General features: G+C 42.5%; 1 protein-coding gene across 3 annotated transcripts in view; it reads right to left on the reverse strand.

The window, feature by feature from the left end:
- Positions 1–3,213: 3,213 nt before the first annotated feature.
- Positions 3,214–24,588, reverse strand: part of HTR1E (5-hydroxytryptamine receptor 1E) — a 34,426-nt gene continuing 13,051 nt past the window's right edge. The window contains exons 2-5 of one of the 3 annotated variants that reach the window (XM_068678031.1): positions 23,382–23,670; positions 23,211–23,288; positions 22,183–23,083; positions 3,214–7,097 (exon numbers count right to left, since the gene is read on the reverse strand). In XM_068678031.1, the coding sequence (XP_068534132.1) occupies positions 5,823–6,917 (1,095 nt within the window). In that variant the 5' untranslated portion in view covers positions 6,918–7,097; positions 22,183–23,083; positions 23,211–23,288; positions 23,382–23,670 and the 3' untranslated portion in view covers positions 3,214–5,822. Of the gene's footprint in view, positions 7,098–22,182; positions 23,289–23,381; positions 23,671–24,588 lie in introns of all 3 variants that reach the window. The other 2 variants (XM_068678032.1, XM_068678030.1) reach the window with 2 other exon arrangements.

The following is a 24,588-nucleotide window of genomic DNA, read 5'->3' on the forward strand; positions in this document are numbered from 1 at the left end:
CATCTTCTACTTACAGCAGCAACACTAAAAGTTTACCTTAAGGGTAAAGGGCTAATTCAGTGCTCATAGAATTTAGTGGAATTCTTCCCAGGCATGTTTACTGAACAGGGATCTGTAGTGCAATTACTGTACGCATGGGCAGGGCCACATTAAACCACGAGAAATATTGTAAATTGTACTCCACGGTTGATAGGCATGGCAGGATATAATTTCCAGTTTATTTCAATTTGAATGTAGCAAATGGTTAGTTTAGACTGGGTAAGAAGAAATAATTTTATCATATTGCAGACAATACATATAAAATTGTCGACATGCGAACACCTACATGGGATTCAAGGAAAAGTAAAAATCCCCTGGCAGTGGCAGGGGGAGAAGTGAGAAACACTGGCAATGTTACATACATAGTATAAAATAGAAAATGGTAAAGAATATTTTTACAGCTGATGAAGGCGGCATTTATCCAAACTCAGATTTTTATTTTTATTTTTTAAATTACTCTTTTTGGCCTCAAGAGTAAACAGATAACACAAAGGGAGCATGTGTGTTGTATGGGACTCTTATGTAATACAACTCGTAATATATTGGCTAGACCAATAAAAGATATCACAATATCTGTACCCACTTAGACAATAAAGCAATTTAAGATAATTCTTCATACAAATCATTTGGCTGTGTAAAAGACGACTGCAGAACAGCCTGTCTGTCACTGATATTTGCAGTGGTTACAGAGTACACAAGGCACAAGAACAATCTCTCTATTTGTGCTGGAAGCCTACATTTCTCCTCAACTCTGCAACGCTGTTTACTTTTTGATAACTGGGATTGAAAACAGAGGAGCATAAATAGAGTCCTTAGAAAAGATTCCTTTGTTCTTTTAGCATCTTGCGCCAAATAAAGCCACATTATTTATTTTTTTTGTTCCCTTCTGGTACCTGCAAAGGACAGAGTCCGCTGGCAGTACAGAAAAATAAGGAGTGACAACTACAGAAAACTGCACAGCTCAGACATACAACAGTGATGTGCAAATAGAGACAGCCCTTTACAGCATAAACTTGGTGAAACACGGACTTTGTTTTACAAAGTCTTTTGGAAAGCTCAATTCAAATGTCCATTTCCATTCAGGAAGATCATCAACATAAACGTGACATGCTGCAAACAGATCAGTGCATTGGGGCTCATGGATGTGGATGGGTCACATCGGAGTGGCTCAGTAGCCCTTAATGCACTTTTGCTGTGCCTAGGATGTGTTATGCACTAGAGAACCATAACGTTACTTGGGAGATGATGTGACCTATGTGATTATGCCCATGTTTACTCTTTTTCTTTCAACAGTGTATTGGGTTTACAAGGCAAGGTTTTGGTAGTGGGGGGCTACAGGAGTGGTCTCTGTGAGCAGAGCCCAGCAGCTGCCCCATGTCAAAGTGGAGCCACCTCCAGACCACTCCAAAAGGGACCTGCTGCTGGCCAGAGCCCAGCCAGGGAGTGACGCTGAGTGGACCTCTGGGAGAACAGAAAAAACTGCTGTGTGACAGCAGCTGGGAGAGAGCGAGGAGAGAGAACCAGCCCTGCAGTCCCCAAGGTCGGTGCAGCAGGAGGGCAGGAGGTGCTCCAGGCAGGCAGCAGCAGTTCCCCTACAGCCTGTGCAGGGAGAGGCCCCTGGTGGAGCAGGCTGTCCCCCTGCAGCCCATGGGTCCCACATGGAGCAGATCTCCACGCTGCAGCCCCCCCATGGGTGGAGGAGCCCCCGGGGGAGCAGGTGGATGTGGCCTGGAGGAGGCTGCGGCCCATGGAGAGCCCCCGCAGGAGCAGGCCCCGGGCCGGAGCTGCAGCCCGTGGAGAGGAGCCCACGCAGGAGCAGGGGGTCTGGGGGGAGCTGCCCCCACCCGTGGGGGCCCCGTGCTGGAGCAGTTTGCTCCTGGGGGATGGACCCCGTGGGACAGAGCCGTGTGGGAGCAGTGCTTGAGGAGCTGCTGCCTATGGGCAGCCCCCACAGGCTCAGCTGGGGAAGGACGGCATCCTGTGGGAGGGACCCCAATAAATTATATGAATTTCCCTACGCTGAGTTTGTTTTGCCCACGATGATAATTGTTGAGTGATCTCTCTGTCCTTATGTCAACCCTTGAGTCCTTTTCCATCACATTTTCTCCCCCTTTTCCTTTGAGGAAGGGGAGTGAGAAAACAGTTGTGGTGGAGTTAAGCTGTCCAAGAGGATGAAACAACCACAAAGAGTCATGTCAGAAAGAAGAAAGAGAGAAAGAAAAGAGCACCAGCTGCAAGGAGGGATGTGGCACCATGTGGTGAAGTGAAAGCTTGCAGAGAAGGGAGCTGAGGCTGACACAGGCAGAACAGAAGGGCTGAGTGCAACATGAGCTTCCTGTGCAGGTATGGGTACAAGACCCTAAAAGTGAAGATAGGAAAGTTGATTTTAATGTGGTAGAAAAGGAGCAACAGATGTAGGGTACAGAAGAAGGTTGACAAAATAAAAATAGCAGGTAAAATAGCATTTGAAGAGTATGTCTTCTGAGGAGGCCAGCTGGTTGTTGCGTGAGGTCTTCAGGGCTAAGGATATACAAACTCACAGCAAAGCACTGTCTACTTACAAAGAGAGAATATTCCCTGAAGATGTGACGCACATGCAAGAGAGAGTAAAATCTTTCAGACTTGAACACTCGTGACCATGAGAATCTTGCTAACAGCACTGAGACCTGGGCTGAGATGGGAGGAGAGCGTGGAGCCTTGTTCCAGCAGGACCACATTAAATTTGGGATTAGAGGGAGTCAGAAATCCAAAGGTGGGATGGTGAATTGGGGGCGTAAATATAGGATGAAACAGTTCCCACTGAAAGTATGTAGCCTGCTGTAGAGATTGGGGATTGATATGGAGAGAAACCTTTTGATACAGACAGGAAGAAAGGTGGGAAGAGAACTGATCAAGGAGACCATCAGAGAAAATAAGACTTTGAGGAGAAAAGACGTTTCAGAGAGGCTAAGGTGGATGTTGGGTGAAGGTCTTGGATGCTTCATTAAGAGCTTGCTGGGAGGAGCTTGCATTGCAGGGCATAGTGTGGCTGGGCCCAGGCCAGGCCAGGGATGAACGGGTAATTGCCATGGACAAGACGTCTAAGTTCAGGAAATATCTCCAAACCTTTTGTAAAATCAACAAATACTTAATACAAATAAAAAATAATAATAATAAAAAAGACTTGCCAAATAATGAAGCCAGGCTAGCAAAGGTTTTTATTTCCATCAGATAACAGGTAATTTCTGGTCAGGTTAAATTGTTATAAGTAAATAGTACTTTAAACTCTTCCTGACTTTGTGCGTGCGGAAAACGTACAGGACATCTTCATCAGTCTAGTGGCATTTGTTAGAAAACATAGCTCTGTGTTTAGCTAATGACTTAATTAGAAAAGCAGTAGTCAGCTGGCAGTGAATGGTGAGTCTTTATTTAACAGGGAAGCACGAAAATTAGCCAGCCATCTGTTTTTTCCTGTTAATTACCTCTAAATATTAAATCTAAACACAGTCTTCAACCTGACACTGATTGGTGGTTTGAGTGATAATAGTGCAGACCAGATACTAGAAGGACTGCTAGAAACGAAGATAATGCAGCCCCTCTATTTTACAGCTTTCATACCTGTCTGAAACATGTCTACCTACCTGCAGCAGCTACTATGGAGATCATGTTCATCACTTCTGGTCCTTCAGTCATTTTTTCCCTAATAGTATATGTACTCTGTAAAGCTGCTTTGAGAGTTTTAAATGGGCAGGGTCAGGCCACTGTTCCCAGATTCAGTTGACAGTTTCCATCTCCAACAAGTTAAGAAAAGGAAAAAACACTATGGATCTCTGGGCTTTCACACTGGAAGACATTCTCAGTGGTTGGGATGATTGTATTTTCCCTCATTTTAGATATTAACTAGTAGGAAACCTAAAGGCAGATGGGGAAGGCAGCAGTGAGGAGAGCTTCAGAAGGGCAGCTGGAGATAAGCCTCCTAAATCTAGGCATGGGAAACTTGTAGGCCTTGAAGCAGAGTCCCACTGGATGTGAGTAAGCAGTAGGTCACACTTTTGTCACCTTCAGATTTGATTTACACTCAGCTTGCAGAACTGTATCTTTCCAACTGAACGCTTTCCTTCAGAAATAAGGATGTAATTTCTCAGCTCCATCTGGAGTTTATTACTCATGTTACTTACACTTCCTTGACTCTTGATAAGAAAAATGATCGTTGTGCTGTAAATTTTCAAAACATTTTTCAGGGCTGGCTTCCAGTGCTGTTACAACATTTCTGCTACCTCTAATATTTGTTTTGATGGATTTGGAGCTGCCATGCTGTAGTTCACTGTTATTGCACGTCAGCTTGATATATGTGATATTTTCTATATGGTATATTGGTTTAATTCAAAAAGAATTTGTCCAGAAAAATAGACAGGGGAGAAGATTATGGTGCAAGATAAGTAATCGATATCTAAGAAGTATTTAGGAGTTACTAATGGACAGTACCAGATTCTTAGTTTGGATTTTGTCTCTTCCCAGCCTGATTTCCAGAATGTTTGAACCAGGGTATTTTAACTTCCATACACACAGAAGACAGCATACGAAGAACTCTGTCTCTGTATGGGCAAGGCAAGTAACTCCTTGGTGGACTGCCAAAACAAGAAATCCTGCTAGAGGACTTGATCATAGGTTAAGTTTCAAGAATGCCATTGTGAATTGTAAGATGAAGATAAGAGGGACATGCATACAATAGACTTCTATTTTAAAAAGTTCTTTTCCCTATTTTTTTTTCTGCTGCTGCTGCTGTTCAAATAGAAAGTAATTTGGTTTTTAAATGATATTTCTGAACACCATACATTACTGGTCTTCTGAGAAGACACACAACTCTCTGAGTCTGTGGGGTAAGGTTTGTCAATCCATGGGGCTGTGCACTGCAAGGTCCACAGGAAGCGGGGAAAAACTGAACAATGCCACCCCACAGCTGACCGAGGCACAAAGCTTGAGCCCTGAAGAAATACGGTAATAAATAGTGGTTTTAAAAGGTGACCAGTCAGATGTGCAGCTGGTCGTACAAGCACAACACTTGATAGCTGCATTTTCTCAGTTGTTAAACAAACTTCAGAGTCTGTCCAATACTTTTAACGTAAATCAGGTCACTTGCACAAAAAAAAGAGCCACTTATTTTGGACAACAAGATGTGATCTGCGTTTAGGAGACATGAACTGAACTTTGTTTTCTGTTTTGGCAGTGTACTTCTGTGGGGGTAAGAAGAATAAATGGTTTATTTTGCTGTAACCTGCGCTGGAAATGGTGGCTACTGTCCTTCTAAAAAACTGTTACTGTTTTGTCAAAATGCCACAATAAATATTTTCTGTTTAGATGTTATGACCATGAAGGGTTTATTAATTTTTGAATGCATATATATGGAATACAGTTTATAAGTCTTCATATTACTACAGTGCATGTTAAGTTAGACATTCGCTTCTTAAATTAAAAAAGTATAAAAGAAATGTGAATATTGTTTTCTTCTCAAGTCATTGATTACATAGAATGCCGTAAACATGACTATCTAATGTTTTGTTTGTTTGTTTCATTGCTAAAAAATCTGTTTCTTTGTAGAATAAATTTATTTCAAACTCTTTACCATGAATAACACCAGAGGTAAAAAAAACAGCAAAACGAATTTACAGGCTAAAGAGAAGTCAAGCAAAGAGGCAAACACAAAAATCCCTTTTTCCCTTTGTCAAGGGCAGTGACAATAGTCAAATTAGTTTTCTCATTCTTAAGGCCAGGAGTCATGTCATCATCATCATCTCCCAGTACTTTTAAGAATGTTCTCGACACCTGATGAGCTTTCTGAAGGCCAGTTTGAAATCTTCATTAAAGCTAGTGTACAGCAAAGGGTTGATAAGGGAGTTGACATATCCAAGCCAGGTCAAGAAATCTGCTACTTCTGGAGAGACAGTGCAAACGTGGAGGCCCACCAGCAGCTCCTTGATGAAAAAGGGCAACCAGGACAAAATGAAAGCACCCAAGATCAGTCCCAAAATGCGAGCAGCCTTTCGCTCCCGTGTGGTGGAAATCTGCTGCCGGTCACCAGCCAGGTCCAGGTCATTCTCGAAAGGAGGGATCCTTACGGACGCGTTGATTTTATCAAACTCCGTGGTTGGGTCGGAGGTGGAGAAGTCCGAGACACAGAACGTCTGTGTGAGCTTACAGCTGGCGAAAGAGTTTTGGCTGTCGGTGCTCCTGTTGCTGAGGTGGCGGCTCGAACCCCGCTTCTGGTAAAGGCTCTTGGCAGCGTGGTAGATCCTGTAGTACAGAATCAGGATCAAAGTCAAAGGTATATAAAATGCCCCGAATGTGGAGTAAATAGTGTAGATGACGTGATCATGCTGAATGCGGCACTCGCTGGGAATATTGACGCTGTGGTGATTTCTCCAAAACAAAGGGGGCATGGATATGAAAATGGAGATAGTCCACACAGTGACGATCATCAGCCCAGCCCTTTTGGCTGTCCTTTTCCTGGCATATTCGATGGCATCTGTGATTGCCCAGTACCTGTCCAGAGCAATGACACACAGGTGAAGAATCGAACACGTGCAGCAGGTCATGTCGACGCTAAGCCAGATCTCACAGATGAAGTATCCCAAAGTCCATTTGTCTATCATTATGTAAGTGATACTCAGGGGCATGACAAGGACAGCAACAAGGAGATCCGTCACAGCTAGCGAACATATTAAATAATTTGCTGGCTGGTGGAGCTTCTTGGTTGTGGAGATTGCCGCAATCACAGCGGAATTCAGCAGCATAGTCAGGGTTGTGATTGTGGCCAGGGTCAGGGTAACAAGCATCTTTTCAGTTACAGTTTTTGGCTTTGCAGCCACGTTGGCTTCAGTGGTGCAATTTGTGAAATTCATTTTCGCCCCACAGGATGCACAGTGAAAGAAGTGGCTGCTGCAGGTAGCGGGGGTAGTTCCAGCTTCAGAAGTCACCCATTGGAAAGAGGGACAGAGATGCTCCAGGTACAAACGTTTTTATATTTCCATATTCAACAGTGCAGCAAAAAGCTTCTAGGTTTTCTCCTGCTCATTGTTTTCCTAGAAGACAAAAATACATCTTTTAGCAAATCTAGGTAAATCTCACTTTTTTGCAAAAATCCCACACTTCTAATATTAGCACCTCAAATAAAAATTTTGCTCATTTTTCCTCCTTTCCTTCTCTCCTTCCTTTTCTTCCCCTTTTCCTCTGCATTCATTTCTTTCTTATTTTGGGTCAGATTTTTCTGCTGGTGTGAAGTGTTTATTTCTCCTTTGACTTTGAAGATGTCACTTGAAGTGGGAGGTTAGACTAGAAGACCTTCAGAGATCCCTTCCAACAAACGTTTCTGTGATCTCTGTTAATTATTGATATTGGCAGCCAGTCTTTGCCTGCTTGTTAAATAGGCTCCAGCAAATGAAGAGTTCAGGAAGTCTGCCTTTTCACTTAAATTGCTGTATGAAAGGGATCAATTACTTCTATATATCATCTTTGAAAAAAAGAAGTGGAGCAGCCTACTTCAGCATAGACATGCCAGAATTTCGTAGTTTTCTATTCTGCTTTTTCATATCCATGACTTTATTAATATCTTGGAAACAGTACTTAAAAATTACTCAGGTTGCCTTTAACATGCAGCTTTCAATGTTTAAAGCTTTATGGTGAATGCTTAGTTTTACACTGCACATTAGTGTTGCTAGGAGCTTATATAGTTTTGGCTAATTATTCCTGACATTTCACATATCCTACTGCGTGTGCCTTTCAAGGAGACAGACAAAAAGCTTTTGCATTTGCTTTGAGATTTCTATCAAATTTTGCTGCCTGTCAGGCAGTTCACTAAGTCCACAAATCCAAGTCCACTGCAATATAGAAATAATATATATATATTTAAAAAAATGTTTACTTTTGTTTCAGGTGTTTATTTTGTGAAAACATATAAGTCCTTTCCATGCATCCCGAATGCTGACTGAGGCCAGAGTTAGCAATTCAGATACCCTCCAGGGCCTTGCGTTCTTGTTTGTAATTTATCTCCTCATAAAGGGTGTAGTAAACTGAAAGCGTGACCATCATTTATCATTAAAATAAACCAAAAGATTCCTTTCCCTGGCTTCAATTATCCAAAAGTAAGGAGTCCTCTAGGCTAGTTGTGTAGGCTCCCGTGATGAGGAGTAGATTGAGATAGCTGCTGCCAGAAACATATTTGTCCCCTCTCCAGACAAGTCTATAAAGCAGATGGTATGAATCACCCCCTGGAAACATTGATCCTTCTCAATTTTGACTACAAGTGGCTCTTCCATACTTGCTCTTAGAATACATGCCTGATTTTTAGATGGCTAAATTTGATAGGTAAAACCCATTCTCGTTGACACCAGTGGGACTTGGGTTAGGCTCTGAGGGAGAGTTTGCATATGCAAGCTAATGAGTAATTAAGAGTCTGAATGAGAGATTATGAATGTAAAGTTAGTCAGCTGCTTCAGTCTGTACATACACTCTTATTCAGAAATTGGAGTGCCATCTTCTGAATGAGCCGAATGAGGAACAATCAAAAATAGAAACTTAAAAAAAAAGAAAAGAAAAGAAAAAGCGCTGTACTTTGCAGATCAGCCCTAGGAAAGAAGATCTGTTTCATTGCATCATTGCAGACTGTAGGCAAGCAGAACACGAGTTTTAAATCCCTAGATGACCTTTCATACCAACATAACCTTTCTGAGCTCTGCCCCCCTCCTTCTTTGCACCACCACAAAGATACTTTGAAAAAAAAAATATATATATATATTAAATATATATATATATATTTTTTTTCTTAATGAATTTGTCTTTAAACAAAACCTATCATACTTTGTCAGGCCCAAGTGCTGTGGCTTCCATTAGAAAAAAAAAAAAGGATGCTGCTGATCACATGGAGGAGTTTGTTTAAGTCTGCTCACTGCTCAGCAGGTATGATTTTTTTTTTTCCCATGGAAAATCACTGCAATAATTACAGTCAGAGTAGAAATATAAACAAAGCATCCTCCCTGCAGAAGACAAGCTTGCAGGTACCTCAGACCAGGCAGACACAGCGTGTCATGTCAAAGACCATCACAGAAGAGCTCTTTGGTTTTAATTCCCACATTCTTTATAGGAAATGAACCTTTAGCGATTCAGACAATAGAAATACCACATACAAGAGCTGTATTAAAACAATGTTATTAGGGAACTATATTTAAATGCTGAAAAATCTGGAGAAGTCAGGCCGAAGATTTCCTCTATGGCTTAAGCCTGCCCCTGTTCTCATCCCTTTCACCCATTATGAGGCATTCTTATGGTATGGGCACTTCTACTCATGGTAGAGGCACATCAGAGAGGTTCTGGCCTGGTACAGACAGGTCCTGGCATCACCAGCCAGTTCCCACCAAGGTGAGGACACAGCAGACACTTTTTTGGCTGAGTCGGAGCATTTGGAGCTGTTGCACAGGTAGCTCAAGGTGGTGGCAAAGCTGGAGGCACTGGTGAGCTCCCATCCTCAGGACAGAGCAGCACTACCTTGCCTAGACCTAGTCCTTCCCACCACACTCCCAGTGGGATGGAGCAACAGAAATTTTCTTTCTCCTGCTGCTTGGCCCCTTGCTGCTCCCCATTTTCCAAACCGTCCTATAGGATCCAAGCATCCTATAGGATCTAATCACAACTCAAGCCTCCCAGAGCACATGAAGTCCCTTAGCCCTCACCTCCCTGTGCCAGAACAGCTTGAGACTCCCCTGACCTTCTGCTGCAGCCTCAGTCTCTACCTCCAGCAGCTCAGCCAGCTTCAGTGTGCTTGCCCCATCCCTCACTGTCCTTGCTTGTCCAGCTTTCATCTCTTTGCCTTTGGATTAGAAAAGAAATTACAAAATATCTTGGCCCAGAAAAGAGGTGGGGTTTTAAATTGGGAAGTGACTTTAGTAGATGTCAGTGACTGACCTTGCTTATTAATATAGGGCAGGATTTAAATGATACTCATCACTAATCTTTAAAAATGCAGGTGTGATTGTGGTCACACATTTTCTAGATCTTGTATTTTAATTCATTGTCTGCTGTCTTTTGAGGTACCTGTCAACCCCTGCCCAGTGCCAGGGACCACATAGTTGCTATTTATAGCATTACTATCACTATAGTGATCGACTGTGGTTTTATAAGTCACTTCTGGGAAGCGTCATTAATAACATAGTTATCTCATTTAAAGTACTCTCACTAAAAGCACTGCCATGCTTCTGGCTTGTGCTTGTATCCCTTCAGGCTGTCAGTCATCTCACACAGAGACTGATTTTACTGGTTTGGTGGGAGAAGCCTGCGTGAGTTCCTCCAAATGAGAATCAATCACATCGCATATTAGCTGATTATTGGTAATGGCACTGAGTGCTGTCTGGGAGGGAGAAGGGGAGAAAAGGGTGATTAATTGTTCCCTAAAAACAACAGGACAGGTTTAAGCTGTGAGATGGCAATGTCCTTGTCTGCTCTTGCCAGGAAATATCTCCATCATCTCAATAGAGTAAGAATATTTTGCCACATGGCACAGTACTCTGAATTTCTAATAGACAAGTGGATGGGATGACTCCAACTCCTTGACCACTGAACTTTTCACTGTTTCATAAGAAATAGAATAATATCACCTGCAGAGAACAAGGACAACTAGCATTGTATGTCTGCATGTGCCTGTGTGCATGTGCATGCGGATATGTGTGCAGAGGGGTTAGTTCCTTTATAACCATGATTTTACATTGCCTTTAAGCAATTAAGGCACTGGGCAGTTTCGGTACTTCATGCTTTTGGCAGCAATAGATCAATATGACTTTGTTACACTCTGAATTGGTCTGAGTGCTTTTCACTTTCAATATTTCCATTTCCATAGTTGTGAAGAGCAAGAACTGTGATGTGCTTTGTGAAACAGGTGGTTAGCTTATGGAAAATATTACTTAGCACATTTATGATAATGTTGATATTTCAAGCTATGGAAAGATGTTAAACTTCCAATACTCCTCCTTATTATCTCAAAGAGGTTGGCTCTTCCAAGTTCAACACAAAAAGCACTGAAATTCAAGCATTTCACATTGAAGTTAGGTTGCAAGATTTTGCAACTTTCCAGATCATCCTTGTACTTTATTCTCGTAAAGTCAAGACTTTCTGGACTCCTTCATAGCCAACTGATAGAGCTGATTTTAATTGAGGATTACAGGTGCCAAGTACCTTGTATTGTTTTCTGTCATGCTGGTGTTTCTCTGGGTTTCTGAGTACCTCAGTGCTGCAGAGGTAGTGCTACAGCAGCAGTCTTAATTAACTACAATTTATATGGCCACTTGATTCTGATTGTAACATCATATTTCAAAAAGTGGTACCCAAGAGCTGACCAAATGGAGGTGGTCAGAATCACACCAACCCCTGGAAGGATTGCCAGCAAGATAAAATCCTGCAGTCACCAACAGATCATATTCACACTCACAGCATGAGATTTCTGATGCTGACTGTATTGAAGGCAAACTATCAGAAGGTGGGCTGAGAGTACAACAGAGTAAACTGAGATAGATAGAAGAATAAATGAAGTGGCTATTTTTGTGCTAGATCAGAAAATTTTCAGCCTGTCTGTGGGAAGTTCCTAGCTACATTATGGTTCTCAGGTTTAGGGATGCAGCCTTCTTCAACGCAGACTGAATGAGGCCCAGAACAAAATTACTATAACATTTGTATGAACTGAGGTACAAATTTGACCTTCAAGTCAGGTTTTCACTCTGCAGTGGTGACCTGAGCAGCATGCAGTTTCGTCAGAGGGGCTCAGCACCAAGCAAGACACGTGGAGGCGTGGCTGTTTGTCTATTTGTATCTCTATCTGACTAATCCTGATATATATGCTCACCCTGACATAAATAGCCAGGGTGCAGTATGTTACAATCAAGGTGATAATGGCCTGCAGCCTATTCTCCAGCATGCCTGTGTAGTGAAGATTGCTAGGGCTGTGGGGACTCTTAGGAGTCCACAACCTTGCAAGATCCACAGCACCTTGGTCCCCACATCAATAAATGAACGTATGGCTGAGCTTGCCTATGAAACTGTGTCAGAAATACCAGATTTGGGTATGGATGTTGCCAAACTGGGACCAAGGTGCAGAAGGTAATTCAGGCAGGGTTGTCCATCTGGGAGGAGATTGGAATGGAGGAAAGGACATTCAAGGCCGGTGAAAAGGAGGGACAAGAAATGGCAGAAGATGTAACAAGTATAAAAGGGGTACATATTGCTTGCCCACAGTCAGTCAATAAGCCAACCTGTTGCTCAGACCAGAGCATGTGAGTCCAACCCACCTCTGTGGGCCAGCTTGGGGCCCTGGGGGTGGAGGAACGCAGCCTCCTGGTGTCACGGTGTCAGTGGCTTCCCCAGACCTGGTGGCACTGGCAGCTACCCCCCACCTCCTCAGAGTGACGAGGTGCTAACCATGGCCTCTTGCCTGTCAAAGGGCAAAATCCAAGTGCTCATACAGGCCATTTTTGGATGTGTGTGCAGTTTCTCCAGGGGCAAGGTATTCAGCTTTCTACAGACTCTTCCCATCCACATCATAAATGCTTGTGTCATGTTGGCAATGCTCAAAATCATTGTATTTGAAAACAATTACACTCTAACCTGAAATACCGACTATATGAAACTGTTAGTCAAATATCTTAGGGTGGGCTTATTCATTTGTTTTCAACAGGTCACAAACCTACTTAAGTCAAATCGATGTACACCAGTACATTCATTCATGATTCTCCAGGATGAGTTTTACAGTGACGTTTGAAAATGAACCACTTTGCCTAATCATTGCAAATCGGGGCCTGAATCAATCCGATCCATAGTCAATGAAAGACCCCAAGCAGGGAGCAATGTGAAGCAAATTTTAAAGAAATCCTTTCAGGATCACACTTCAGAGCTAAGGTTTTCTGGTGTAGATCTTGGCACATTCAAATGAGAAAAAACAATTGGTGACGATCTTCAAACCATGCTTCCTCCCACAAGCAGCGGTATAATTGTCATTCACAGATGACTACTCATTTTTATCTACTTTTAATACAAAAATTACTCAGTCTTAGGCAGTGCAAGCTCATAAGACAGTGCTGAGCTGCAATCTGATACAAACTAGGACTCAGTGTGGATTTCATCCTGTCTTTAGTTAAATATATGTAAAATCCTCTGTTCAGGTAAAATACCCCGATTTCTCATGAACAACTCAAGGAGATGCCTCATTTGTAATAATTTGCTTTATAGAGACTATCAAATTAAAAAACTGACTTTAAAACTCATCACCACTTGTCATAACACTTTAGACTCTTTGCACTGTACATTTAAAAAGTCTCTTTTGTTTTATAGTACACAAAATACTCATTTAGGTTTCAACTCATTCATTGCAGCTGACTTCACGTTCCCCTTTTCCTGCACTAACTTAAATCCTGAGTTTAATCCCATGAACACCACAGACTGTGTCTCCCCATGTGCTGGAGCCAGGAAACATGGGTAGCTGGATCCTGCAAACTTTTTTTGGACAGAATTTGTAATAATCAGTTGTATAACTGTATGCTGCCAAAACATGCAAGTGCTGCCTTTCATATTAAGTTGTGGCAGAGACCTCCTTACATCTCTCTTCTTTCTTGAGAGATGAGTTATGGATATTTGGAGCTGCTATTTGGCATGATGAGTGGACTGAGGAAGTAAAAATTGGTGTAAATGATGAGAAACAGTCTTGTCGTGTGAGCTAACCTGATGAAAGGGCTGACAAGCCCTTCCCTGGTACACAGGGCATCTGTTAGCAGAAGCACACCAGCTTGTTTTGGTTGCCCTGAGGCAACAACCTTCAGAGCTGTGCTTATCAGCAGATCTCGCCTCAGTGCAGAAAAGGAGCTCTTGATCCTTGCTGACTTCCTAATTTAGTAGATAGCTATAGCCAGGAGACATGTAACCTGCACACTTAACCTCTTGTCTGGGAAAGAAAAATATGGTCTGCGCAGGTTGCTGACTCTTGCAATGTTCACGCCTAGCTGTTACTCTCACACAGACAGGTCGTTCTCTGATTTATTTATTTATTTACTTGTTTTTAGAAAGCCTGTGGTACAGACCATCTTACTCAACTCTACATTCCTAAATGCTTTTCATCACTAAAGAAGCCCTTTTCTCTGAATTTTCTGTTTTACCTTGGTGCACGCATCTTTAAAAGATGCTGGGTTACCAACATTCCTTCTCCTGTGTTTTTTAACTAATTTTTTAACGCTGTTTACATTTTTTTTCAATTTTGTTGTTTTATAAGACTGACCATGGCACTGATCTCTGAGTGGTTTTACTGAATGGCTTAGAAGCACACACGTGCAGAAGGAAAGAGCACCCATGCTGAGCATTGGCAGATCTGTGGGGCCCTCTACTACCCTTCCTCCTACCGCTCCAGCTTCCATTCAGACTGTTTATTCATTGACTGCATGACTAAGATCAGCAATCAGATAAAATACAGGTGGGAGGACAGCTAATGAGATGCCACGTTAGATATTGCCAGCTAAGTGTAATTTGTAGAAGGGAAGGAAGAGGACCATATCATTTCCAGCACCTTAGGGAGGCAGCAGCTAAGATGCAGCTCCATCCATGAATCCCAGCAATGTTTTTCCACAGAGAAAGGAAATGCAATCACATTCAAAACCCTAAGCAAATCACTTCAAAAACCATAGCCAGGGATTCTAATTGTGGGGGCTATGCTGTCATGAAACTGGAAGGCCACGGGAAGACATCCCCATTTCCTAGCTGGGAAGAGGCTAGATAGTGTCTTGGTGTTTTGAGGAAGCAGAGTATGATGTATCAAGGAGCTGGAGGACTTAGGAAGAGAGGAGTTCACTTTATTATTTTCTGGAAAAACAAACAAAACCACTTCAAAAAATAGACCCAGGGTCAAAATATTTCAGTGTCCCTTTGGTCACTATCAGCTTAGCAACAGCTAAGCAAAAAATCTTTTTTTCCCTTTCAAATGGACTTACAAAAAGAAAATCCAGTATGTAAAACCTTTTGATTAATGACTTACTCTTTACTCTTTACTCTTTTTTTTTTTTTTTCCAGGGAATGGAAGTTCATTCATAAAGCTTCAGGAACCAAAACTTTTTAAGTAATGAGTGATTTTGAAGGATAGTATCCTCTGAACTAATACAATCTTTTGTTTGTTTTGTAACTGGAAGCAGAACTGCCTAGCTGTGACTCTCCCCCCGCGGTACTTTTAGAACAAAAGTCGTGCATTGTAAAATTGTAGTAAACAAAGCCAATTTTGATATGCAAAAATCCTATGAGGGAAAAAGTATATTTAAAAAAATCCTTCATTAGAAAGAAGCTTGTTTCATTTGCAAACTATTAAAGCACCACACTGGAACATCCTAAAAAATCCCCTGAGGGGTAAGAGAACTACATTTAATATAGCTAGGAAAAGTCATTGAAGGATCTACAGCTGGTTTTCCTCCCCAGATGGCAATCCTTACTGTTACTCTTTGAGCTGAAGCTCCCTGTGAGGCTTGCAAGCCTAATGCTGCTTCACTTACTGCACACAGGCAGTTGTAAGGACGAGGGGACTGACCCGTCCTGCAGCCCCCAATGCCCGAATGCTGAATGAGCACTGGAAATTCAGCTGCCGTGTAACCCCTTGATGAACTGTGCTTAGCTCTTGTCCCCTGTCTGAAATCCTACTTCATTCTCAGTGGTTTATAGCCTTTCTTAAAGAGAATCTAAATATGTTTCTGAGACTGCACCTCTTAGGGAAAAGTTGCAGGCTGTGGTGAACAGTTGTCAGTTGTCACGTAGCCGCCTTCCCTGTGTCACCTGTGGTTTTAAGGTCTCTGTTGCCATCAGCTGGACTTCAGTCTTTCTCCTACCTAAAGGGTATGAGTCTGTGCGCTCATTCACAAAAACGCAGACTCCCAGAATGGCTGAGGATGGCAGGAACCTCTGCAGGCCACTTGCTCCAGCCCCTCTCCAAGCAGGGCCACCCAGAGCAGGCTGCCCAGGACCACGTCCAGGTGGTTTTTGAAGGTCTCCAAGGATGGAGACTCCACAACCTCTCTGGGCAACCTGTGCCAGCACTTTGTCACCCTCACAGTCAAGGAATGTTTCCTGATGTTCAGAGGGAACCTCCTGTGCTCCAGTTTGTGCCCATTGCCTCTTGACCTGGCGCTGGGCAACACTGAAAAAAGAGCCTGGCTCCATCCTCTTTGCGTCCTCCCCTCAGGTATTTATAGACATTCATAAGATCTCCTGAAGCCTCTTCTTCTCCAGGCTGAGCAGTCCCATCTTTCTCAGCCTCTCCTCATGGTAAATGGCTCTCCTTCATCATCTTGGTGGCCTTCTGGTAGAGACTCTTTCCAGTCTGTCCAGGTCTCTCTTGTACCGAGGGGCCCAGAACTGGACCCAGTACTCCACGTGTGGACTCACCAGTGCTGAGCAGAGTGAAAGGACCACCTCCCTTGACCTCCAGCAATGCTTTGTCTCATACAGAACTTTCTCTTACGAAGGAACAAGCCCATTATAGAGGAGTTACATTATTAAAGATGCCTAAGTCACTTAACTCCAACTGAGAAGAAACCCTGGTCCATAAAAACCCTAACTCTCATATAGAGATTGTGAAACACTGGCTGATGGGTGTGTAAATCCTTTCTGAAAACAAGAACGAAACCTCTGAATTATTTGGATACTTTAGGTTTTCTATCTGAGGAGTGTTTCCAGGCTTGCAGCTTGCAGTATAACACAGCATGAGCGGTGGGATCAGGAAACTTTTGGCAGGAGCCTATTATGCCATGGTCTGTTATTATTTTGTTACTTCACATTTCAACCAATATCTAGGAAAAGAAGTATCTGCTTGTCAAGGTCTCCCAAATACATTGAGAAAAACTGTGAGGAAAAAAAAAATCTACACTGAATTCTCACCTGCAAATGCATTTTCCATCTCAATTTCTCATCTTGCTGCTTAGAGATATGTCAGAGACACACAAATATTTGCTGATGAGTATCATTTATTCAGCTCTGGGGAAATGGTGCTATTTGTATTTATATGGAGACAATCACTTTATTCAAGCTAAATGTCACTGTACATGCATTGTTTTTCAAGTCATTATTTGCTTCTTGCTGCTATTCCCTGTCAGGAGACCGATGTCAATGGGGTTTATTTGATCTTCACGTGACTTGGTTCTGTACACAGCTGTTCTGCAGTTCATAATGGCCCAAATGAAGAAATCTGGCAGACTAAAACTTAATGGTGTATTAAAGACATGGAAGATTGATCCAAGGCCCTTTGAAATCAATGGAAATGTTTCTGTTGTGAACAACAGATTTCAGATTAAGCCTTAGTGAATATATGTCCAATTACTATCTGATAAAAAATAAAAAAAAGAAGAAAAAAGCAAATGACTCATACAATGGCTCCAGACTTGGATTGGAAGGAAAATTCTGTGACAGAACAAATAGTTTTATCATAGCAGAAGGCAACTGTGAGTCCTTCCTAACACTGAATAATGTCTCGTGACGGTGAGAGCTTTGTGCTAGTGGCACGAGACTGCTGCTGGGGGCTGCCAGCGTGGGATTTCCATCTGGCCGGCACGCTCACTGCAAGTGCAGGAGAAATGAATTACTGACAGCACATGTGGTGTACAACACCCAGCAGGTCAAGGACAGGCTCCTGCTTAGTATGACTCTGCTGCAGCAAAATTGCTGGCAATGGCCCTGGAACCTTGGGAGAAGGCAGTTTTTCATCGTATTTGCCAAGTGCAGGTCAGTGGGGCCAGGTTTCCTGTGCTAGAGCATCATGGTGAAGTCTGCATATTTGCTGAGTGGAGTTAGACAGAGTGGGGAAGTGTTTATAGCACTGTCCCTAGCAATATACCTAGCTAAGAACTGAAGTCACAAACCAAACCCAGTCAATAGCACCAGAAAAACCACATGAAAAAGAGAATTGCTGCTTTTGTTTCCAAACTTTGTTGGTGGTGCTAACCAAGAGATCAATGTCAGAACTCACTGAGTTGACAGCACATATGGAGAATTTTTTGGTTACCAGTGTGATCCAGTGACTATTGTAATACTGCAGTTATGTTCTTTGGAGTCCTAGCAGTAACTACTTCTAGCTGTAGCTTTGATATGAAGACCCTTCATTACCTACAACCAAAATAATGTGCTTAATTTTGTCCATTGCCTGCGATAATCCATATCTTTGTTCTTGAAAACTTTTAACTTTGTCTAACCTCACATAACTGGCAGTGTAACTACATGTCTGGATCAATTACCATGTAGATACAAGATAAGTAAAATATAGCATTATGAAACTAATTCAATATCAGACATGTCATTATACGAATTAGTGGTAATTAGCTGTCAAAACCCATAAGCGCTATATAATTAACCCACAAATACAACATAAATACAGAGTAATTATGAAAGTTCATCCACCACAAAGATTGAGCTGTCTTTTAACAGGTGTAACAAAATGTGATGAACCAAGCTCTGCTGGAAGTAACATATATTTTGACAGCAGGTGTTTGCGTGTGTGTTGGAGAGACAGAAAGAGAGGAGGACAATGTTTGGCTGTCACTCTCTATGAAGTTTCTATGTGCATGTCTTATGCATTTTACAGCTATGTACCATATATACAATATTTCCATTTTCCCTGTTTGTAGTAGATTGGTTATAATGAGTAGAGAAGGCCATGGGTCACACTCAAAACATCCTATGACTACTGATACATCACATCCCTCTATTAGACTCCTAATGTGGATATTTGTCCTGCCCTTGGTTAGGTTTTGCTGCAGCAGCTAATAGTCATAATAAATAAGAATTCTTAAAATTGTGCTAACAAAGGAAATGTCACAAACACATAGACACATACAAAAAAAAACAATGACCAAAAAAAAATAATCAACCATAATCTCCTCTACTGCTCCCCCCAGGTGCCTGTCTCCGTGGCAGAAGACTGATTTTAAAGGCAAGATGGATTTCATACCTACTGTGTGCATTTCAAATATGTTTTTCTCATTAAGAACAATATTAAATTCTGGAATAAACCAGAGTGCTTTAATCATCACCATAAGCAAAGCCTTGATTTACGCCGCCTCAGAAAATGAAGGAGATGATGAGGGGGTAGAAGATGAAAAGTGTATGCCTCATTCACTTTACCAGACGTCTGCTTCAGCAAACTGCAGATGCTTGCTTGGGTAGAACTCACTGTGGGATCAGAGGTGACTCTAACGAACCAAAGTGTTTTAAAATTCATCAGTTCTATAAAATTCAAACAGCATATATTCTCTAAGTCATACATGGGCTGAAAATGTGTATCTGCATGTGCATACACAAATCCAACGAGACTGTTTAAAACAGTATGCTATTCCTTACAACCTTGCTGAAAGTTTGAGGAGTTTTGACAAATGCCACCACTGTACTGACTCACCTGCCTCTGAAGAGATAAAAGCAAAGGAGCCGGCACTGTGTGACTCTTGTTGCCCCCAGCAAGAGCTGAACAACACTTTCCTGGTGCTTGAGGCTTCCTCATCCCACATGGTAAGACTTGCTGGCTCCCTTTCTGGATCATGTCAGCTTTGCAGCTGAAACCCAGCCCCGTGTTGCTTGCAGTAAGAGATGATGGGCAGCATCCAGCTGTACAATGCCAATCCTTTGCAGATATGCTGCTAGGTTTGACACCCCTCCTGTTCTCTTAAGTGTGGACATTGCTCACCAGGCAACGCTTCTGTCTCTAAAGTGAGCTCATACAGACCTGAGGGACATCAGCTGGAAGGAGAGTTAGTTTCTGAGGGACTATCCTGAAAACCTACCAGACCAAGTAAATTTTTCTCTGTCAAAAGTTGTGCAAGGTAAATATTCCTTTTTCATTTAGTGGAGATCGTGGGACACTAACGATGTAAAAGAGCAGAGCCTGGGGTAGGAGAAGGGGCTGCTGTGGTTCTGTATCACTGTTATACAACTTTATTTCTGGGCTGATGTGATACTAATCATCATGAGGAATTCAGAACTTAGTAATCATGAAACAGAATAGATCCAAAGGAATGGTTTAGGAAATAAACAGAAATACCTGTTCCCAAACAGAAATCCACTTTGATGGCAGTTTAATTACAGGTATAGAAGAACCAGATCCCCGGAATGCATGAGTGAGATTATTTCCTAAATTAATAATCTGAAGGGCAGTGACAGAAACCTTTGCAGAACATATAAAGTTAGGTAGCTATGAGATGATTTTCCCTTGTACCTGTTCACCTGTGGTGGTCTGGTGGATGCTTTGCATTTGGACTCTTCAGATAAAGAGAGGGCTTGTTCTAGCTTGGAACGTTTTCTGGTTACTGGTCAAGAACAAGTAGCCCATCTGTCTGCAGGCTAGAGTAATAGATAAGTCTGGCAGGGTCCAGCAATCTAATATCATCTCCTAGGATGTCCAAACCACCACTAAGTTGTACACACAGGTTCTGGAGGAAGTGGAGATCATCTTCTGGTATCAAGTCACTGGGCTCAAGATGGAGCAAGCTTTATTGATGGGCACATAGAGTAGTTCCCACCATTACCTCCTACCAGGCTTTAGCAAACTCTGGTTTAATCTTCTAGTCTCAGCTTGCCACCAAAGCTCCTTCAATAGATAAGACAGAGACCTCTCTGTAGGGCAATTTATCCCTCCTGCCTTCCTTCACTTCTGAGCTGTGCAAGTGCTTGCACCATGTGGGAGAAATTAAACTTCTTCCCTACTAGCAGAACAGCAGGAGCTGATGTTCTTGCTCAGACTTGCAAAAAATCACACGGAGGCTGAAACATAGGAATTCTCAGCCCACGGGGGACTTATGAGTAGCTGCAGAGGGTGAGGGCTGACTGACAGGTCAGACCCAGTCCACAGCAATAATCCTCATAATCAGGTGTTGACTCTTGCCCCTTAACGGCACCATTGCTTTGGACAGCACAGTGCAGAAGTGCTAAGGAGTCAATGAGTGGAAAAAGCAAAAATGGAACATTTTTCATCCTACACACCTGCTGTCAACGTGCCACAACAGTCACATCTGGCCCCAAATCTCAGCACTGATGTACACAGTGAAAGATTTATAATGGAAGCCTCCAAAAGGAGTAATCTTTTAGCATCATTTTAGCATTGCTTTTCTTTTCCCTTTGTTTTATTTTTTTTCCTTTTTTATTTTTATTTTTATTTTTATTTTTATTTTTATTTTTTTTCACCACAAACTTCACATATCCATTTCTTTGCTCTGTGTAAAAGTAGACTGCATTTATGAAATACAACCTAAAAATGCTGCTTGTGCGTACTGCTGTGTTGTGACCTTACAAGAAAGAGCTCTATGAAAATCTGACTTACAAGGAAAACCTTTTATTCTAGTGCCACCACTTTTGTCATCTTTGGTGCTGAAGATCAGTGGCACACAAACAAATGTATGTCTACCGTTATGGAACATAAAACATCTTTCCTCCATCGCTTCTGAGTACAGATTAACTAAATTTCCAGATACCCTTAAACATGCCGCTTTCATTCATTCTCACTCTGCATTATCTGCCAGATAATGCAGATAATGCACAGGAGTGCATTATTCTGGCCACTACTATGAATGAGAAAAGTTAATTTGCAAGACTATGTAGTTCTCAGGGTGTAGTAGCTCCATAAACTCACTACCAATACATAGTATCCCCCAGTTGGTGTAATGCTCATGGACAGTCAGCTAAAGATCAGACTCTGAAAAGAAGATTGAAGTTTTCATTTGTTCCCCTCTTGACCCTGGGCTTCTTAAGTATATTTAGATAAAATCTAATTTAAGCTCTCTAATATATCATTCTCAGTTTACATTTTCCAGGCCATCCCTAACTATACAGCAGCAATCAAGATCGCACCATGTCCTGTACTGGCAGCCAGTAACCAAGCCTGCGAGTGAGCCAACACACTCTCACAGCAGCTAACGTTGAATCTTACTGCAGCAAAAATGTTTTTCTTGTTCTAGAGCTCGGGACACTCTTGCCACCTCTCACCATCCTGGAGGGACCAGTGAATCCCTGCCCTAGAGCTAAGCACCACCACGGGGCACAGATGGCACAGCGTGGTAGTGAATCACATCCCTCCCAAACCACAAAACAGGACAGGAGGTTGTGTCTGGAGAAAGCCCACTGAGATGCACCAACCTGCTGCGCAGCCCAAGTGCTCCTGAAGTTCTTGCCCCAGAGGTGGTCTCCTGCTCTCTGTGGGGACAGGCAGGCCCCGGGGTGCCTCCTGCCTCTCCCCACGTCAGTTTCAGATGCCCAGTAAAAGGTGAGGGACCTGCTGAATGCTCTGAAGGCATCACACTGCTCTGTCAGTGCTGAGGTGCTGGTGACGCAGGGACCCCTCTGCTGGGACAGCATCTCTCAGGGTTGTGAGAGGGAGGCTGAAGCAGCTTGGATGGCTGTAGGTTGCTGCAGCAAATGATGTATGATGAAACACAGTAGACAGTTTTATATGCTCTATTCACTGTATTAGACCTTCTAATCAGAATAATGCACCGCTGGATTCTGCACCACAGATGCAAAGGGCCAAACCTCCTCTGGTTCAGGTCCTTTCCACAGGCCTTTGGTAGAAGATACATCCAATAGGAGTTACCAGGAGGTGGAATTTAATCTGGAGGCTATCCCAGCTTTGAGCGAGGAGAATGAAATTGTCCATTTCTCACCACATTTTGACCAGTTCGAACACTGCCCGGTACCACCAGGCTGCCTCACGGAGGTGAGGCCTGCAGAAGCTGACGAGCAGTGGAGGAGCAGCTGGAGCCCTTACTCCTCGTTCTCTTCTGCCATGTTGGCACTGCCTGTGCTCTCGGTAGGAAATACCAAATCCAAATTGGTGTTGCAGTTCCCTGGAGACTGTCCATCAACTCTTCATCTCAATGACCATGTGAGAGATATTCCAAATTACAAACCAGCTTCTCACCTAGCACTGGTTGAGGAGAAGATGATCTCCCACTGAGTGTTGCACCTACTCAGCCTGGTGGAGTCACTGCCAGCTTCATCCATTGTTGAGTGGTGGCAAACACACCCCTGGGCTGATGGTCTGCAGCAGGAAAATGAGGGAATTCAGGAGATTATCTGCACGTGTCCCAAGCCTCTTGGAGCTTCTGCAGGCAGGAATGTGGTGCTGCTCCTCACGCTCCTCTGCATCAGGATATGGAGACACTCACCTCTGATGGATGATTACTGCTGGATGAGCTTGCTAATGGCTCCAGTCCTGTCATTCTTGAAGCTGATCTTTGCGATTCCTGAAAGACCCCATTAACACTGCATTAGAATCCTGATGGCTTTCACTTGCTGAATTATTTAATTACTTAAATTTTTTAAACATTTCAGAATACCTTCCAAGCAAAATGTGACCTCTTGGTCTTCCATGAGAGGGGCTGACCTTGAGCGCGCTTCAGTGCGCTGTTGCAGCCTTGCTTTTCTCTTCACACACACTCTCCCTACAGCACTCAGCCTTGTACCTTCAGAAAAAGGTGTTATTGAGGAAAGCAGCTTGCTAAGTGGTTTTCTTTTTTGTGATTTATCCAAGTGCCTGTTTGCTCCCACATGCTGTGAGTGGATAATAGCAGTTCTCAATCAAAGTTAAAATTACTAATGCTCTTGTCTGTGGAAAATTTAGTGCAGCTACAAAAAAAAAAAAGAAAAAGAAAAAAAAAAGGTTAATGATGCTGCTATACTACTGATTGTACTATGGCTTGTCATATCTTCATGGTGCACCCTCGTGCAGCGTTATTATGTCAGCTGTTTATTCCAGTCCAGATCTCCACTAAAACTGGTATGAGACAACTGTATCTGATATGCTGCTATAATAGTGAAACCAGTGTAAAAAACACCATGCAAAAAACAACAGAAAAATAGTTTGTTTTTTTTTTTAGACATCATGTACACCATCTGGTGACACTGACAGTTCAACAGTATGCTGACAGTGCACAGAGCATTACTCTGCCCTCCTCTTGAATATATGTTTATAGCAACAAATTTTGGCTACATATTTCCTCACAACTGGAAGATGTTGAAATTATTTTTGCATGGGATGTTGAAGCAGTCTGAAAAAAACTGAGCAACAACAGCAAACTCTCTTGCTTCAAGTTATTGCCACTTCAGTGTCTGCCTGCAGTTCAGACATACACAGACAATATACCACTAATTCTCTTTTTCTAATTGTGTTCACCCAAAGGTCTTTTGTGACTCACAAGTTATTATTACTTTTTAGTTGTAGTCTACTATGATTTTTTGTCAGTCTAAAAGGGCAGAGAGCTGATTCCTTTCACTTATATATTCCCAGCCTTCTACTGAACACATTTATTTTATGGAAACTGAGGGACTAGAAAACGGGACAGCGTTAAACTTTCATATATTCATGTACAAGGTCATTGTTAGTTGAGATAGATGAATGCTGATGGATCACGCAGGGTCAAATTATATGCCTGGGCCTGACACTGATGTAGTGATGGAGTGGTTTGGCCATGTCACTGTAGGCTCGTTATCTGAACAGATCCTGTATTAGGCATGTGAAACCACTCTCAGGTGCTTAATCAAAAC

The sequence above is a fragment of the Anas acuta genome, chromosome 3 (assembly GCF_963932015.1).
Source record: "Anas acuta chromosome 3, bAnaAcu1.1, whole genome shotgun sequence".
In the NCBI taxonomy this organism is placed as follows: domain Eukaryota; kingdom Metazoa; phylum Chordata; class Aves; order Anseriformes; family Anatidae; genus Anas; species Anas acuta.